The sequence below is a fragment of the Gadus morhua genome, chromosome 5, assembly GCF_902167405.1.
Source record: "Gadus morhua chromosome 5, gadMor3.0, whole genome shotgun sequence".
In the NCBI taxonomy this organism is placed as follows: domain Eukaryota; kingdom Metazoa; phylum Chordata; class Actinopteri; order Gadiformes; family Gadidae; genus Gadus; species Gadus morhua.
The window spans coordinates 6564586-6583166 of record NC_044052.1 but is presented as its reverse complement, the minus strand read 5'-3'; the positions used below and the strand labels follow the sequence as shown (position 1 = coordinate 6583166).

General features: G+C 47.6%; 1 protein-coding gene across 2 annotated transcripts in view; it reads right to left on the bottom strand.

Annotated features, from left to right (window-relative positions):
* Positions 1–292: 292 nt before the first annotated feature.
* babam2 (BRISC and BRCA1 A complex member 2) overlaps positions 293–18581 on the bottom strand; it is a 57190-nt gene continuing 38901 nt past the window's right edge. For both annotated transcript variants that reach the window (XM_030355769.1, XM_030355770.1), the window contains 5 exons: positions 8415–8514; positions 4395–4465; positions 3940–4022; positions 3425–3578; positions 293–1288 (listed from right to left, as the gene is read on the bottom strand). In XM_030355769.1, coding sequence (XP_030211629.1) covers positions 1225–1288; positions 3425–3578; positions 3940–4022; positions 4395–4465; positions 8415–8514 — 472 coding nt within the window. In that variant the 3' untranslated portion in view covers positions 293–1224. The remainder of the gene's footprint in view (positions 1289–3424; positions 3579–3939; positions 4023–4394; positions 4466–8414; positions 8515–18581) is intronic.

Sequence of the window (18581 nt, the reverse complement as noted above, 5' to 3'; positions counted from 1 at the left end):
CCACAATAAATATAGCAAAGGGCTGGCCGCGGGCCAGAGTAGACCCCTGACTGTGACCCTCATGTGTAATGATGAAAAACAAACGCACACGCGCACGCCATGCCTCCGCCGCTCAGACATGCATGGAGGACGTGTACGCGCTGGCGCGATCTGCGCACACACACACACACACACACACACACACACACACACACACACACACACACACACACACACACACACACACACACACACGTACGTTCTGGTGCTATGTGTCCTTATGATGCTCTTTTAACAAAAAAAACATACGGGGTAATAAAAAAACAACATTTAATTGGAAACCAAAAACATGAGACCATTGATGACAATAAAAAAGGTCAGTTTCTGATGGTAAACTGTTTATTAAAAGCAGTGTGACACACAAAAAAGAGACATTTACATGAAGTGTTTAGCAATATTCTAGCCATGTCAGTCACTGACATTCCCAAGATTTATAAAAAAAACGAAGGGTGCAAATTTGGCATTTGAACCTTGACATCTGCAGTTTGGGGAGCCTTTAAACATACACATGGTAGCAAACCCGTACCCAAGATATCCGACGATGACGAACAAAACAAGCAACTGACGACCCAACTAATTTGACAAGCGTACATAGTGCCAACCCTGTATTTCATTTTTCACCCATAGATGAATATAATAAATATTAAAGAAATTATCAAGTAAACGCCTTAAACTGTCAAATTTCTGATGGGTTTGGGATGGAGAGAAAGAGAGAGAGAGAGAGAGAAAGAGAGAAAGAGAGACTGATCAGTGTGTGTGTGTTTGTCTGTTAGTGAGTGAGAGAGAATGAGGAAAAAGAAGACTAGATAGATGGAAACGAGTGAAAGAGCGAGAGAGGGAAGGAGAGGGCCGAGAGTGGGTACAATGACTTCCTCACCTCCCAGTCCAAAGCTCCTCCCCCCCGTTCTGCTACAGGGTTTCCGTGTCAAAGCGAGAAAATACACCGACCCCACTTCCATCATTGTATTGGAGGGGACAGAAGCTAGCCCATCTTTGCTCACGCAGCGGACACGCATACATACACCCATACACCTACGCATAAGCGTGGGCATTGCTCCCCCAAACACACAGACACCACACACACACACACACGCACACGCACACACACACACACACGCACACACACACACACACACACACACACACACAGGCAACTCTCCATGCATGCCGTTAAGATTGAGAGTACTACAGCTTCCCATTGGCAAAGGCTCCCTCTTGGAACTGGGGGATGAAGCTCTTGAAGTAAGCCCTGCGAGAGAGAGAGAGCGAGAGAGCGAGAGAGCGAGAGAGAGAGAGAGAGAGAGAGAGAGAAAGAGAGAGAGAGAGAGAGAAAGATAGTTAGGATACATGGCAGAGCAATTCAGTGAGCAATAAGAAACAAACAAAACATCCAACTGCAACAGCAAACAAACATCTATCCAACAGATTAAGTCAGAATGAGACATGACAGTGAAATTGATTTGGAAATTATGTCTGTAATGTAGACCTGTGAAGATAAGGTATTGTGCCTGCCCAGGGGCCTTATGTCGTTTCAAAGTCGGGATTTTAAATGATTGCACAATGAAATGTAGAGTTAAATTGGAAGTTGTTGGAGAGACTTGGGTATTTGTCAGCATCATAGAAAATACAACATATTCGCTTATGGCGGGGTTAGAAATGATTGAGCGAGCCTCTACAGTATATCTGAAGATCTCCATGGAATATGGATACAATTTACAACCAGGTAAGGAGTTTCTAGCCCACCTATCCAGAAATGATTTTGATACAAAATTATATTTATCATAGAATATAGGCTACAGTCAGCAGCAGTCTGCTTGGTATGTGAGATGGATATTGCTAATATTTTTAGATGCTGCCTGTGATAAATGATTGCGCATTTAGACTACTGTGTAAATTAAGGGCAATTTATGCTAATGTGCAGACCTCAGCCACTGGATCAGGTACATGTTCAATTTCTATTGTAGACGACCCGTTTAAATAACAATAACACAAACACACAAAAACAAGCCAGGAACCAACGCAGGCCCCCAGCCGAGACCATAGTGTGCTTCAGACTCGTACTTATTAACAGGCGTTTGAAAGCCACGCTCGGGAGCAAACACTGTTGGCTGCGGGGCTGCAGCCAACGCCTATAGATTAACTCTGGTGAGGTCACACCGGTTTGTGTGGAATGAGGCTGAACCTCAATGACACACACACACACACACACACACACACACACACACACACACACACACACACACACACACACACACACACACACACACACACACACACACACACACACACACACACAGGTGCATGATTGTGTTTTTACGATTAATAAAGTTTGCTGAAGTACAAGCTTCATTTTGAATGATGCCGATGCCTGAGCAGGTTCCTTGGACAAATGTTGATACTACTGTGGGTTTAACGCCACCCTAGAGCCTTGGCAACTTTCCTCTTGTGATGTCAACAAAATCGCATGCAAATGTGACCGAACCCAATTACACACAAACTATTACTCGATCTAAAGAAATGTGCAGGCGGACAATGGCTCTTCTCTTTAGCGTCTCCCTCTCTGAGATATTCTTAGAGGGGGACCAAGTAGCTTATCGAGTCTTCTCAAGGCCCATCGCTTTGAGTTATGTTGTCGGTGTAAATGACCCCGGCGCACACTTCAAAGGCAGTAAAGGCGAAGAGAAAAAACCTTCACAACACAGTTGAACAAAAATGTATCGAGTCCATGAACACCGGGCGCGCGCTGCCTCCGTGGTGCTTCCAACACCCTCCTCTTTCATGATACATGACACAATCACCGCTTTGACGCGGGCTTCAGCAACACGCCTTCAGCTCTGCCTGCAGAGGCATTGTTAAAAATAACAACAAGCAGGCTATGAAAGAGGCATCTGTCGAGGCTTCAAGGTGAAGCCGACCAGAACACCAGGCACAAACCATACCCGCTACGTTTCATTAAGCACCGAAGCACCTCTGAACAGCCATTTTTGCCGTACGATTGAAACCGACACAATTCACAGGTTGGGCTGTAAAACCGCCTGCTGTGCGCCCCCTCTGAGCGGTTCCCCACCATGGACGAGAGCCGCGTGTCTCGCACCAGGGGTCCGAGGGCAATACGAAGGCCCCGCACGGATCAGGGTTGAGGCGCCCTTATTGGTCAGAAACGAGCCTGGACCGAGAGGTAACCGCCCTCCCCCCGCATTTCACTCGGAGCTGATTGGTGGCGTTTCTCCAAGGACAAATAACAGCACTGAATTCAAACCTGCAGCACCTCTAATGCGTACCATGCTGACCCCTCAGTGCGGTCAGCGTGGGGACACACGGGGCCTGTACATGCTGTTGTATCAGACCCGCGTGGTGTGGGTTCTTCCCCTCAACGTCTACTCACTTGGCCCTCTTGGCCATCTCGTTGCCGTCCCAGCGAGGGCTGTAGGGGTAGGCCTTCTGCACCTGGGAGTACAGCTGCCCACTGCTGGTGAAGTGGTACACCGACTGGAAGGTCAGGGTGGGCTGGTCCCGGGGGAAGTACAGCGGCAGGTCCACTGAGAACACACACACACACACACACACGCACACAGACACACACACACACACACAGACACACACACACACGCACACAGACACACACACACACACAGAGACAGAGACAGGGGCAAGAGAGAGCAGGGCGAGAGAGAGACGGGGGTGAGAGAGAGAGAGAGAGAGAGGAGTGAGGGAGGGTGAGATTGAGAGACAGCAAAGGAGAGAGAGCGAGAGAAAGTGTTAATCAAAGAATTGTAGCGACGAGGCTGTGAGGCGATCAATAAAAAAGACAGGACTGTGCTTGTTTAACAGTGGGAGGTGTGTGTGTGTGTGTGTGTGTGTGTGTGTGTGTGTGTGTGTGTGTGTGTGTCTCGGCAGTACCATGGACCAGGAAGCAGAAGTCCTTCAACATTAGGAGAAGGGTTAGCTTTGTAAATCCTTCAGCGTCGTATTCTACCACCCCCCTGGAATGCAAGCGCACACACACACACACACACACACACACACACACACACACACACAGACAGACAGACAGACAGACAGACAGACAGACAGACAGACAGACAGACAGACAGACAGACAGACAGACACAGACACACACACACACACACACACACACACACACACACGAGATTTATGCTAATGTGCAGACCTCAGCCACTGGATCAGGTACATGTTCAATTTCTATTGTAGACGACCCGTTTAAATGATGTGTGTGTGTCAGCCCTGCGTGCTGACACACACACATCATAGAAGCATACTTTCAGACCCGGGGAGTCGAGGCCAGAGCCGCTCCTCTCTCCCTGACTGTGGCCTGTCCGTGGAGTACTACTCACATTCCAAAGTGGCTCAGGAAGGCGGCGATGTACTCCCTCCTCTTGTGGTAGCCTTGGATCACGTACTGCACCTATTCACCGACGGGCAAGGAACACAGACACACACACTCTGAGTGGCCGGCCTTGATGAGCTGAGCAGCAGAAGTGGATGATAAAGAAGCATCGCATTGCAAAACGGAAAAATAAGCAACCCACAAACACGAAAATGTCTGCAAGGCTGCCAGGGTGTAGAGGGGCAAACGCCGAACAACGGGGGTTCATTATGGAAGGAAAATAAGATTTAAATCCAAAACGTCCATAGGTTCTGCTACTTTGTTTACGATAGTGTTATTTTGATGCTTTAACAACAATTGAGACACAGGGTCATTTGGGATTGTTTAGCAGGTATACAAATATATTGTGTGTGACATTCAGCTCCGACAGGCCCAGCGGGCTACGTCACGGCGGTGCATAAACCCCCAGGTGGTGCGTGAACAGACTTGCCGAGGTATAACACGCGGGTGGCCACGCAGAGCCTGTTAAGAGAGGCTGTGGATCCATTAGAGTGAGATCAGTGTTAGAGTGACAGAAATCCGGGGCTATCTATCTATCTAACCGTCTACGAGAGCCGTTTCGTGCGTCAACACATATTGCTGGGACGAGTATGAGCATGACAGCGCGTGTGCGCCACACGCAAACGCACACGCACACATGCGCGCACTTACAGGTACACACACACACACGTGCGCGCACCTACATGTACACACACACAGACATGCGCGCACTTACATGTACACACACACATGCGCGCACCTACATGTACACACACATGCGCGCACTTGTATGCACACACACACACACACACACACACACACGCGCGTGCATTTACATGTACACACAAACATGCGCGCAGACAAACAGACGCACACGCGCCCATCCGTGCGCTCACACTCCCACCGACATGCGTTTAGTTCATGGTGGACAGGTGCAATGGCCTCTCTCTCCCCGCGGCCCAGGCTGGTGAGGTGGCCTGGGTCTCTCCCCGTGTTACTGGGGCCTGGGCCTGGGCCTGGGGTGGGCAGTGGAGGTGGATGCCCGGGTCCACCTGGCCACGCCACACCGCTCCAGGCTCACCAGAAGATACCGACACAAAGCTCAATATATTAACCACAAAAAAGAAAATAAACGATGGACCAGCACAAACAATTAGATGGAACGCATAACTTGGGTGCTGTGTAAAGTGTGTGAAATTGTGAGAAAAACTATTGTGAGAATGCCAATAGGTGAGTGCGAGTACGCACGCACGCACACATGCACATACACACACACACAAACAAACAAACACACACGTGGGTAGAAAAAGTCACCACATGACTCAGACTACTCAACATTCAGTTCATGGGACGTGTGTGTGTATGTGTGTGTATGTGTGTGAATGAATATGTGTATGTGTGTGTGCATGAATGTGTGTGTCTAACCCTGTGTGTGTGCATATACAGCAAGACTAAATACTCAGGGAAGGGCTTGTTGGTTTTAGCCCCGTTGTGTGTGGCGCACTATTGTCACTGCGTACACAACTACAACATGTACCTGTGAGGAGGCTCAGCGAAGGGACACGCCCCACCCCGCCCCGCCCTCCGGCCACGTGACCTCATTGGTTGGCCCTGCGTGCTGACAGACAGGTGAGGCCACCTGGCAGGTACTCAGGCATTCCGCCCGCACCCTGCCTTTATTGCTGCTGAACATCCTGTTCTTGCAGAGTGTGATGCAACAAGGGGCTCCTTTTCCTTTTTTTCTCCGTCTGGAAGTACTTCCTGGTTCCGCTCCTCGGCAGATTCAATGTTTGCATTTGAATGCATTTGAACCTCTCTCTCTATCTTGTTTTTCAGACCCTGAATTTAGTATTCAATAGGTTCAAGGTCTGTTTATCTAGGTGAAGCAGAGCCTTCTATAGCAATAAGAAAAGACTGTTCTGTTTCACAAGTGCATCTTCCAGCCATGAATAAAAGTACCGCAGTTAAGTAATTATTGTTAGCATAGAAGCATAGGAACATGGCCTGAGATAACACATGCATAACATGCATTCTATCTGCAAGGACAAAATAATTATAATAACCGGCTTACTCATCCATTGCATCAAATGTCATTTACCTCCTTGTGACGCATTCTGTTTCGATTGCACAATCCTCCTTGTCAATACCTTCGCTGGAAGCTGTATGGGACATTCTGAAGAACTCGCCCACATAATAAATACTTTCTCTTTCCCATTTCATGATTAAAAGTTGAAGATCACGTAAGTAACTTGATGTAAGGCCATGGATGCAAGGGGGCTAGATGCAATGGATGAGTGTGGTGTGTGTGCACGCACACAAACACACCGTAGTTGCGTATAACACAGTGGAATGTACTATCTGTGTGAAGTGGTAGGCGTACTAGGCAATAAACTGGCAGCAGCATCTGCTTGGTTGAGTCCATGCCTGTCGCGGTAAAGTCAATGTACTAATCTGTGGAGAGAGTGAACCATGAAAAGCAAAAAACACCCTGCACGCGGGCATGTGTGCGTATGCGTGTGTGTGTGTGTGTGTGTGTGTGTGAGTGACTGCTGTTCAATACGATCCGTGTTGAGTGGGTTGGGAGACAGAGAGAGCTGTTCCCCTGCCAGAGTCACAGCCCAGCCGTGGGGCTGGATTGAGGTGTGTCAGTGTCAGTGGAGGCTTCGCAGAATGGGGCCAAGGTGGCAGGCGCAAACAGCCTCATTTGGGACTCGTTTAGAAATCATTTCACCAATCAATCCCCTCCATGAAGGAGGATGGGGAAGCCCAGCTGGGTTATCTATTATGTATATATACTTCACATACTGTACATACATACACACATACTATAAATTGGATACAAGTTAACCTACTACTTTTGTGTCTAATGGAACTAATCAGATCTGAACACCACAAGTTAATAAAACTAGAAAGCACTGAATGTATACTAAGGAGAACGATGTCCCTGAGCCCAGCTTGATCCTCAGGTGCTGGCGATGTGTCACAACGGTATATAAAGTCAAACAAGTATGAAATCACCGCACACTGGTGTACGTCGATAAGCTGATTCATTTTGTGAACAAAATAAATCAGCTTCTCAGCGTCTACCAGTGTGCGGTGATTTTACACTCCTTTGACTTTACACACTTAATGTATACATTGCACACATATATTGAATTGCTGCCCCAAAAAGGCATGTCAAAATGATAACAAACGCCATAGATTTGTCAAGGATGATATAACAGACGTAGACAACCCATACAAACTCCATTCCCTGTCTTTCTCGACCGGAGCAGGCCTTTAATAGGAGGGGATTTATGGGGCACCCAGTCCCGCTGCGTGGCCCTTTCCCCCGCCTCCAGGGCCCTACAGGGACAGGCTGAGGGTCCCTGTCTGCAGTCCATCCCCAGCTGTCAACCTGTGGGGCCCAAGCAGCGCTCAGACGACCGCTGGGGTCCGGCCAGCAGCTGCCCACACACAGGTACAGGCTACCAACACTACGCACACGCGCGTGGCTACACACTGGCATTGCTACACACACACACACACACACACACACATATATGCACGCACGCACGCATGGGAACACACGCACACGCGCATTGCAACAAATGCGCATGGCTACACCCGCAGGCACGGCCGTGCGCATGGCTACACATGGGCACGCACACACACGCAAACGCGCGTGCACACTCACACACGCGGCGGAAAAATAATCATCAAGCAAATCCCAAAAGACCGACCGACAGGAGAAATGGTGGTCTCAAAACACACAGGGGATCCATCTTTGAAGGCATTGCTGCCAGTGTCCTAGGCAGGGAGCACCTGATGCTTATCAAGGGTAAACACACACACACACACACACACACACACACACACACACACACACACACACACACACACACACACACACACACACACACACACACACACACACACACACACACACACACACACACACACACACACTGAATGCAGCGATGATACAGTGAATGAGGGATCCGTTCACCTTGTTGGTGAGTAACTGACACACTTGAGGCACGTAGTCGATGAGGCAGCCCCCGCTGGGGAATGCCGGGATGTGAAGGGCGGAAGTCCCTCCAAGAGCACTGATGGATAAACACACACACACAAACACATCATCAAAACAAGCAAAAGGTTAACGGTCAAGACAAGAAGGTACAGTTAGCTGGTTATAAGACAGCTGCCATCACATTCATTATTATTTCAACCACAGTTGCTTAAGGTTCAGATAGGATGTTGAATATATCAATGTGACGCCGTGTTTCTGTGGACTCACTCCAAACAATAGGTCTTCATCCAACTCAACTAACCACAGCCAGGTCTCTGGGTAGCCTGCAGAAGCAAGGTTTTACTTTGGCCAGGATGATTCGATCGGTTTAGGTGAGGGTTTTGACACCGTGTGACTCGAACACAGTTAAATTAAGATTTGTTATGTAGCACCTATCTGGTTTAAACCCATCAGAAAGACTGAGGTCCTAATCAACCACGTGAGAGAGACTCTGGCCAACCAGGGTGCCACTGCACCCCGTTACACAAACACAGTGTGGGTATCAGCCGTGTGTGTCAGTATCGGGCCAGAAGGACGAGGAGGTTCAAACTAAAAAAATAGTACAGACATAAGGCTACTCGTGCCCTCGGCTTTTAACTCTGATTCCTCGTTGATCCTTTGACGTCCTTTCGATCCGCGACGTGGCTCTGCTCCTCATTAGCGCATGCTTGCTTAATCAGGACGACAGTGGCGGCTCCCGAGCCACTAATGGGCCGACGCAGGCCCGTGTACCGCTCTGTGCCTCGCAGCCAGAAGAGAGAGGGAGAGCATGGCAGCAAAACGGGGGGGGGGGAGTCGAGGGAGTGAGGGGTAGGGGGGGTGAGGGGGTGGTCTGTAGGGCCACTTATTGGCCTCTGGTGCTCATCTCAAGGCAAAAGTGTGCTTTGGATTGGCAGGAAATAGCTCCCGATTCTATTTCCGTCGCGGCGCTGAGGGTGGGGCGAGCATCGCCCGGCGTTCACGTCATCCAGCGACCGGCCGCCGTTGCGTTAGGACGACGGGATGCATCCCTGCATGTAAATAGCATGAAGCATGCAACATTACGCGTGTCAAAGGTCACGTATGTTAGTATGTTTAGAGTCCCCCCCCCCCCCCAGGCGAGTCGTGTGTGGATGCCAGAGTGCGGACAGTGTTGAGAACATCAGGGTCCAGGGATTTACCCATACAGGCTTCCAGCCACCGGATACTAGGGCCACTGCAGTCAGTCAATCAAAACAAAAGTACACTGTATATACATATGTATTCTATTCTTTTTTTTATCATTACAAATTACGGTGGGCTTCCCAATGCGGCTTTATGTAATATGAGAGAGAGATCTCTCTCTCTCTCTCTCTCTCTCTCTCTCTCTCTCTCTCTCTCTCTCTCTCTCTCTCTCTCTCTCTCTCTCTCTCTCTCTCTCTCTCTCTCTCTCTCTCTCTCTCTCTCTCTCTCTCTCTCTCTCTCTCTCTCTCTCTCTCTCTCTCTCTCTCTCTCTCTCTCTCTCTCTCTCTCTGGTGTCCCCTACTTCACCTCCATAAATTGTAACATTGACCATTATTATGGTCATTGGAGAAGAATTGCGGATAAATACTGACAGCAAACGAGCGTTGTATCAAGGAAAGAAAAAAGCCTGATGGAAATGTAGGTGGCATCAGGTCAAGAATGGCTTTAGACTAAATGTAGGAAGCATCAAGAGAAAATTACAGGTGGCCTAACGAGTGCGTTAATAATAGAAAGCACTCTATATGTGATGGCGCAGGCCAGAAGCAACAGTATTATCAAACCAAGTCGATAGGAAGGCTACAAATTACAGACACAAAATTGCATTTGCACTCACACGACTACTAATAACCGTTGGTTCGTCAACACAGTGTGCTTGTGTGCCAATTCTTGTTACTTTATATTGTTATACCATTGTATGAGACCATTTATGTTAGAATGCGCCAGAGGCCTACTGGAACCAGGGACCCCAGCAAAACCTCTCTGCGCTCGCACACATCAGCAACGTGTACATCAACAGCGTGCGCTTTAGCACAGTGCACCTCACACACACACACACACACACACACACACACACACACACACACACACCTCAGCAAGCGAGAAATCCAAGGGGATACACTGGGGTCGTTCAATCCTGTGGAGACTGGTAGAAGGTGGAGCCCAGCATCAAGTGAGTCCCAGGATAGTGTGCTGATGCGAGCCGAAGACCCCAGATCATCCATCAACACATGTCCGTCCGCAACTATGACGCCATGAAAAGGGAGTGAGATGTTTTCTTCAGAGGTGACTTGTATGATGGAACTGAGTGCAACCCAGTGCAGTCATTGAGAATGTAGTCCAGAGATTGTGGTTTCCCACCAGACCCCCCATCGGCTGCATTACGAAAGAACCACAACCACTCGATGATGTAGAGACGATGACCTCACTCTGTGTAAGGGAGAGGGCCAAAAGGAGGGAAGTGTTGCTACGAACTGGGAGTGAGGGCTGGGCTGGTTTTCTGACCGCACGTTGGCCTGAAAGACCTTGACCGCGATAGGCTAGAGTTGAGACCTGCATTAAGCAAGAGGCTAATTCTGGTCAGTTGTTGGTCATTCCCACTTGTGAAAAATGATCCGACTGGTTGCTTCAGAGTAACCCAGCCAGAAACTTCTTGCACAATCACTGAGAAGAGAAACGCTGATAAGACTTAACACATCCAGTACGAGTGGGCGATATATAGATATAGTTCCGTAAATACCTACATGGTTAACAAACGCTTCTTCAGTCGCAGCCCCTGCCAACGTGACTGACATCTCTCCAAAGAGCACTAATGTCGCAGTTTAGAGGGGGCAAATAATTTGCATTAGCTTCTGCATTTCTCGGTACTTCGAAAAACGGTTAATTCAAAGTGGCTCACAGCAATGAGCGCAGCCGAAGCCTTTGAAAGTGGAAACCTAAATTATGCCCATCTTTCCGCCCACAGATCTAAGAATAACCACACATCATTCAGATGGAAATGTGGACAGAGGCGCAGAAAATCGCAGTGCGTGTCATTCATTGTGTCAGTGGCGAACATGGGAACAAAATGTAGTGTCTTTCGACGTTCCGCTGTCTGCAGAGTTTCTAACCTTTTTAAGTGAGGGGCCCATTAGACACAGCACTGGCTGAATGCTTCTGACATCCAAATTACTGACTAGATATTTCTGGGGCGGAAATATATGGTGAAAAAGAAAATGCACCCAGGATCTATGTCAAAATATATTTGAGCAGACATCTAATTTCAAGGTCAGATTGATGGGGAGAAATGAAGCTAGGCAAGGAGAGTTCATTCAAAACTGAACTCTTCATTTGAGGAGATTATGACAAGCCGCAAGGATGATGTGGGATTAAAACAAAACGGCAAAGTAAAAAAACACGTAAATATTTACCTGTGTATGAGGTGAGATAAGGTAAGAACCAACTTATCTTCCTGTAAACATTGCTGTTGGAGGCTTTGTAGAGGTCTTGCGTGACAGTTGAGAAATGTTACGTTTTAAGGGAACCGTGAATTAAATTGAAAACAATATACACTAATATCAGTTTGCAAACTAAGCCTTTTTTTTCCCCTTTAAATAAAACACTGGTAACAAGTTACCCATTTGATTTGACCAAACGATTTGTTATATTTCATACAATAAAGTCTGACACACAGAAACGTGTCGGTAATCCTATTTAAAGAGTCCCCCCAGAAAATTCCCAATTTGTGTTTTCGGGGGAGATTGTCTGGGACCATGATGACCATAGTACTACACAAAAAGGCTGATATTAAGGAACAAATCAAATCCTTGGGCCTTTATACTCAATATGGATTAGAACCGTTCTTAGCCAACCTGGGAAGCATCACAATGATTCATCATCCTTCTTTAGCTACCAGTGTGCATTTGAATGAAACATCAATGGTGTACGTCGAAGATCACAACCAACCCACCCATAAGACTCTATTACAATACATATGATTTGATATCCTAATAAAAGGCATCTGCAACGCACACTGAAACGACTCTGGACGAGCTTACCCACACAACAGGAGTCATCGTGTGGACGGGTTCCCACAAGGCCTCTGAGCCATGCTTTACTGTACTCCGTGACACATGTATAGTAGACGCATAAACAAACCAACCACCATCCCGACACACACACTCATACTGTTGCTGTACAGTGACGGGGCCGTGTATGACTTCATCAGGCCCAGAGATTATCCCTCAGTGATTCAGGTGGACGGTGACGAACCTCTGTTGGGTTGTGTTGTGTACACACGGTGTGATTTGTGCGTGTGTGTGCATTGCTTGTGTATGCGTGCAGGGGGGTATCAGTGGCAGTGGAAGGTGATAAGGGGTCAATTGTAAGCAGGGTTAAAAGGGCAAACAGATGTGGCTTGTGGCCAAGGTGCGCCCAGATGGGTGTGTTTGGATATCGTTACACGGCGAGCTGCCAACAGCACGCCTCCGTGAATGCTAAACTACAGTGTGCAGACGCCAAGGCTCTATAGATCCACCGAGTCGTACCCAGAGCATCAATCAGCCTCCATTTCATGTGCAAGCCAAACGAGGGCTTATTTAGAGGATTATTATTAGCCTGGCCGTGCTTTGCCTCAGGAAGGAGGACTGAGTGAACCCCGTTATGATGCATATATCCCCGCCGACTGCCAACATCGCAGCAGCAGTGTCTCTACCATTCTCACATCCAACTCATATCTGGGATAAAACGACCCAAACACGGGCGACCGACGCAACGCAACAGGAGGCATGATCAAAACGTGGATGGCTCTATTAAAAAATGTGGCATTGCCGGTGTGACCTACATCCCGAAGGTGAGGTGAAGGTGACGGTGACGCGCCCGTCATGCCGAGAGCTCTGCTCTCCTGCTGGGCCACAGCGGCTGCACAACAGAGCTGTCAATTGGAGCAGGGTCCTTTTGAAATACATGAGGTGGGTACTCTGTCTCTGCTTCTCTCCCCGTCACAGAGTCACGAATAATACAGGTGAAGCCTGTCAACCTTCTATTGTTTTCCCCAAAACTCTTGCTCTTGAGTGTACCCAGCAGATTGAACACAGAGACAGGTGGTGGGTTTGTTCAGAGGCCAATGCGGCCAGCTGGAATAACCACATTTTCGAGGATTTGCCAGTTTGCATTGGTGATCCGCAGATTGAACATCACGTCAGGTGTTGTGGAGGAAAAGAGGAGCCAGAAAGCGTGCACATGGAGGGTGACGACAGGACCTAATGCTCATCTTCAAGACAATCAATAGCGAAGATCTGAATGTCAGCAGAATGGAAGTCAGTTGAAGCACAAGGTTGACCTTGGTAATATTCTGAGGACTAAAAACCAACCTTTGAAAAATTAACCTTCTTTCCTTCTCTCCCCTCCCTCTTTTTTAATGATTCCTCTAGTTTTCAACTACCCGTCCTTTATTTATACAGCTACCTATTCAGTGATTTTACCCCGTGTGTTCACTTTGAGAAGAGTCTCAAGAATTTACAAAAGTGCTATATAGGTTGAGCGTATTATTATTATACTTCAAACATTTATAAATTAAATCCAAGCCTAGCCTTCAAGTACGGTAAGTTTTTTCCCAAAGACTATAGATGGGATTTAAAGTACAGCCAGCTAGTCTCACGTACTTAGAAACACATACTGACCCAAATGCATGCAAGCACACAAATGCGCGCACGCGCGCACACACACACAAACACACACACACACACACACACACACACACACACACACACACACACACACACACACACACACACACACACACACACACACACACACACACACACACACACACACACACACACCTCAAGGCAAATGCAGATACACAAACATTAGTGCGCTGCAGCCTAAAACTGTCTCTCTGTGTTGATTTTTCTGGGCTCCTAAATCTGGTTTGAGGGCAGAGTCGGTGCCCACTCGATTCCTTTATGCCATGCAGCAGGTTTCTCTGTGGAGAGGGCGGAGATGGAGCCAACTTGTCTTACAGGCGGAAAGCAATCAGGTAAACGAGGAGTGAAAGTCAAAAGGAGGGATAATGAGATTATTCTGAAAATAAAAGTGGATTACGGCACTAACTGAAGCGAAATAAAACCCCAACAACAACACAACCCTCCCTTAAAACAGAACAACAAAAACAACAGAAAAGCCCAGCGCACCGAGATACCACGCTGCCGTATTTGAACCTCTAATGCAAAGCAGCAGGCGTGACTAAACACCTACTATGTGCTTTTTAAATCGGGGCCGCCAGTACATTCGTTCGTCTATGTTCCGTAGCATAAGTTATCGTGCCACGTGTAAGAAGATGCTCTCTCCACCTGTCAACACCGCTTATCGTTATTTACATAACGACAAAAGTTGGCCAATATCTTCTGATATCCTCGCTTGTTTTTTTCTATACTTGAAAAGACGTGATGTCCTATGCAACCGAAAGGGACAGACGATAGCACAATGCACTGATGCATGTAGACATGCAATAGAAAGTTGGTGCTGGTTATTTATGCAATGGCACGTCAACACAGATTGTGCATTAAAGAAACTAAATATATCATTGTATAGTCAATGGTATTTTTCAGAGAATCCCCTGAAAAGACATTGTGAGTCTAGCATCCACCTATACTTCTCCACGTGAGATACAATTGTGCTGGACATCCCAGACGAACCCAGAGCTCATGGTTAAAATGAAGCACGGCGCCAGAGACAGGAGTGGAAGAAAACATAGTCTGACCTTGCCCCAGTCCCTTCTTTCACATTTGTTAAGATATTTAGGGCTATTTGTGAGTACAGGCATGTCGAAGTGGTGCTCTCGCTCTCACGGTATCCTTGCGAAGCCACATTCAATAACGTGGGAAGCTTCACCACATCACTTTACTGCAATGGATAAATAAATAGATGAAACAATTGTAATGAACACACTGGTCTAATCTGGTCGGATCAAAATGCAAACATAAACCCCCGGCCGATCTTAAACGTTCCACATATGGACGGCCGTTCCTGCTACGTCTGAAGAAGGGGAATCTTCCACCTGGCCACCGGTAAGAGGTAGAGTAACTGACGTGTCGCATCGTTGCTGCCCATCTTGTCCAAGAGACGTTTTTCCAAACACAACCCTTCATCTCTCACTTCTGCTCTCAAAATAAAACCCTGGCACGTGGCACGCAGACTTGGTTCCTGGAAACACAGGCCTTCTTTATTTTCTCTCCTAAATGGCTTACGAGAGCTTTCATTTTTTGGGGCGTGGTTGGGCGGGCCCCCACAACGTTTAATGTCATTCGTTAAGCAAGTCGGTTCCTTGAAACGGAAGCCCTGGACACGAAGGAAAATGGAAAAGCAAGGGCTGAGCTTCTCATCAAGGAGGCTGGTGTTGCCTTCTGCTGCACACTATAGTATAAACATTTCTAATTTGCATTCGAAAATCGCCTGGCTCCATGGTGAATACATTGCACCTATAAATATATCGGTGCATCTTGCAGTAAAAGTACACCACTCATGGTCACTTGGCGGTGGTCATTATCACAACGCTTTGGGCAACACGATGAAAAGAAGAGAGAAACACGGAACCTCTGGTGCTGTTGGCGTCAACGAGCGGACACAGACAGACGACGGGTGTGGGGAACCAGCGAGGATCTATAGGAAGTGAGTGCTGCGGGAGAGCGGAGGATAGAGCATTGGCTGCCCTTAATCAATAGTTTGTACAGAAATAAAGCAGATACGCAGGCCCGTCCCCATCAAAGCGCGGAGCGAGTGCTACGGTCGGCGGCGCACAAAATCGCTAAACCGTGTGGGCGTCATGCGTTGATTCCAACAGGTTTTTTTTTTTTCTTCCTTTTTCTTTTATTTTTTTTATCAGGCTTCTCCATAGCCAGGAAACATTAGCGAGCAACAGCTTGTTTGAAGATGGAGGATGAAACGCAACAGTAAAAGAGAGGTGTGTGTGGGGGGGGAGGGGGGAGAGGGAGAGAACACGAAGGAGATGGATAGAAAGACAGAAGGGATGGCAGCAGAGGGTGTGGTGGTGGTGGTGGTCCTGATCGGAGACCCTCAATCTATTGGGCGTACGTGCGCTCTGTCAAATAGATGTGGATGGACAGGAGGAGCAGGGGAGCGGAGAGAGTTTCACAGAAACTCAATCCAAAAAGAAAGTAGTGGGGAAGAAAGGCAAAAAAAAAATAAAGAAATAAATCAACCCTCCCTTGTGTTCGTTTTCCTTGTTTTTTTTCCCTTTCTTTTGCTGTGCTCGCTGCGTTTCAGTCGAGCGAGGGAACGACCTTGCCGGGGTAGAGCACGCTGCTTGTCTCCCTTTCAAGTCCCACTCACTCTCTCTCAGCTCCCTTTGAGGATCCGCCAGAGGGATCAGCAGAAGAGAGGGAGAGAGAGAGAGATGGAAATAGAGACAGACGGAGAGACGGAGAAAGAGACCGGCAGCAGATGGGGGAGAAAGAAGCAAAAAAAAAAAAAAAAATGGAAGGAGGGAATGAGAGAAGGAAATGGAGATGAATGCATTTTTTTCTTTTAAAAAGCCGAAAAGGGGATGCATGGATAAAGGGAGAGAGGAGCAGACAGACAGACATACCGATAGATGGACGGGGGAACTGAGGGAACAGGAGCGAGCGTTTCTGGATGTAAGAAAAGGCGATTTCTGCCCGTAAACAGAGGTTGCTCTAGATAGTTGTTTTCCTCCGATCTCAGGGAGAGGAGGGCAACAACACATGGCCGTTAGACTATAAGGGGCAGTAAGGACACAGTAGAGGCAAACTAGCAGAACACATCGGAAATCACACACAAACACACGCGCACACACACGCACACACACGCGCACACACACACGCGCACACACACAGGATAAATTAAGTGCCGTTGTTAAGCACATGATCATTCATGCACAAAAAAACAAAAACAAAAAAAACCTCACACATACGACTGCTTGTCTTCAAACAATGGTAAACACATACATTCTGGCCTGAGGTCATGAATTAACAGACTCCCACACAGCAGACAACAGGAGGAAAAAAAAAAACACACGCACAAAAGGCATTCAGTATGGTGGAATCACAAACAGGGCTACACAAAAACGCCAAAGAGGGCAATTAGAAGAAAGTTACTAATTGGAAGTATAGATAGTTGATGAGTTAGAGGTTTGCTTGCTGTAGACGTGATATGTATATATATATGTAAATATATATATAAATATATTAATATGTAAGCTTTGTTCTCTGGGGGCTCACACCAAAGGCAAGTTCGGTGTGTTGTGCAGTCGCCTCCCTCAGGCCCTGCAAACACAAAACACACTTTTTTGTTGCTGTGCTCTCCTGCCGCCGTTAGCCCCCTCCTGTCTGGTCTGCTCACCGACCTGGCCGGAGAGATGGAGCCCCCCAACGCACCTAGGTCTGCAGCACTAGCAAGGTCAACTCTGTGTACACACACACAGACACACACACACAAGCAGACACTAGTGTGCACACATACACATTGACACAGACGCGCACAGGAATATATGTGCACACACAGACACATACAGATGTGCACAAACACACACACACAACACAGATAGACACTGATGTGCACACACACAGGAATATATGTGCACACAGAGACACATACAGATGTGCACAAAAATAAACACACACACACACACACACACACACACACACACACACACACACACACACACACACTATGTGATACGAGAAGCAGGTTTTTAACATTGTTTACTAAAGATTGGGGGATGCTGAAGATGGACGGAATGGATTTGTGTCGGCTTAGCTCAGGAGGTAGAGCAGTTGTCTTGTAACTGAATGGTTGCTGGTTCGATCCCCAGCTCCTCCTAGCTGAGTGTTGATGTGTCCCTGAGCAACACACTTAACCCTAACTGCTACTGACGAGCTGGCTGTCGCCTTGCATGGTTGACTCTGCCGTCGGTGTGTCAATGTGTGTATTAACCGATGTAAGTCGCTTTGGATAAAAGCGTCTGCTAAAAGCCCTAATTGTAATTGTAATTGATTTGTAGGTGCTTAAATCTAGAGGGGCAACGCAACGACTGCCGACAAAACAGTGCAGAGAAACAACCCATGCAGAGAAGTCACATTTATTTTGGGTCTGGGGGCAATGCGG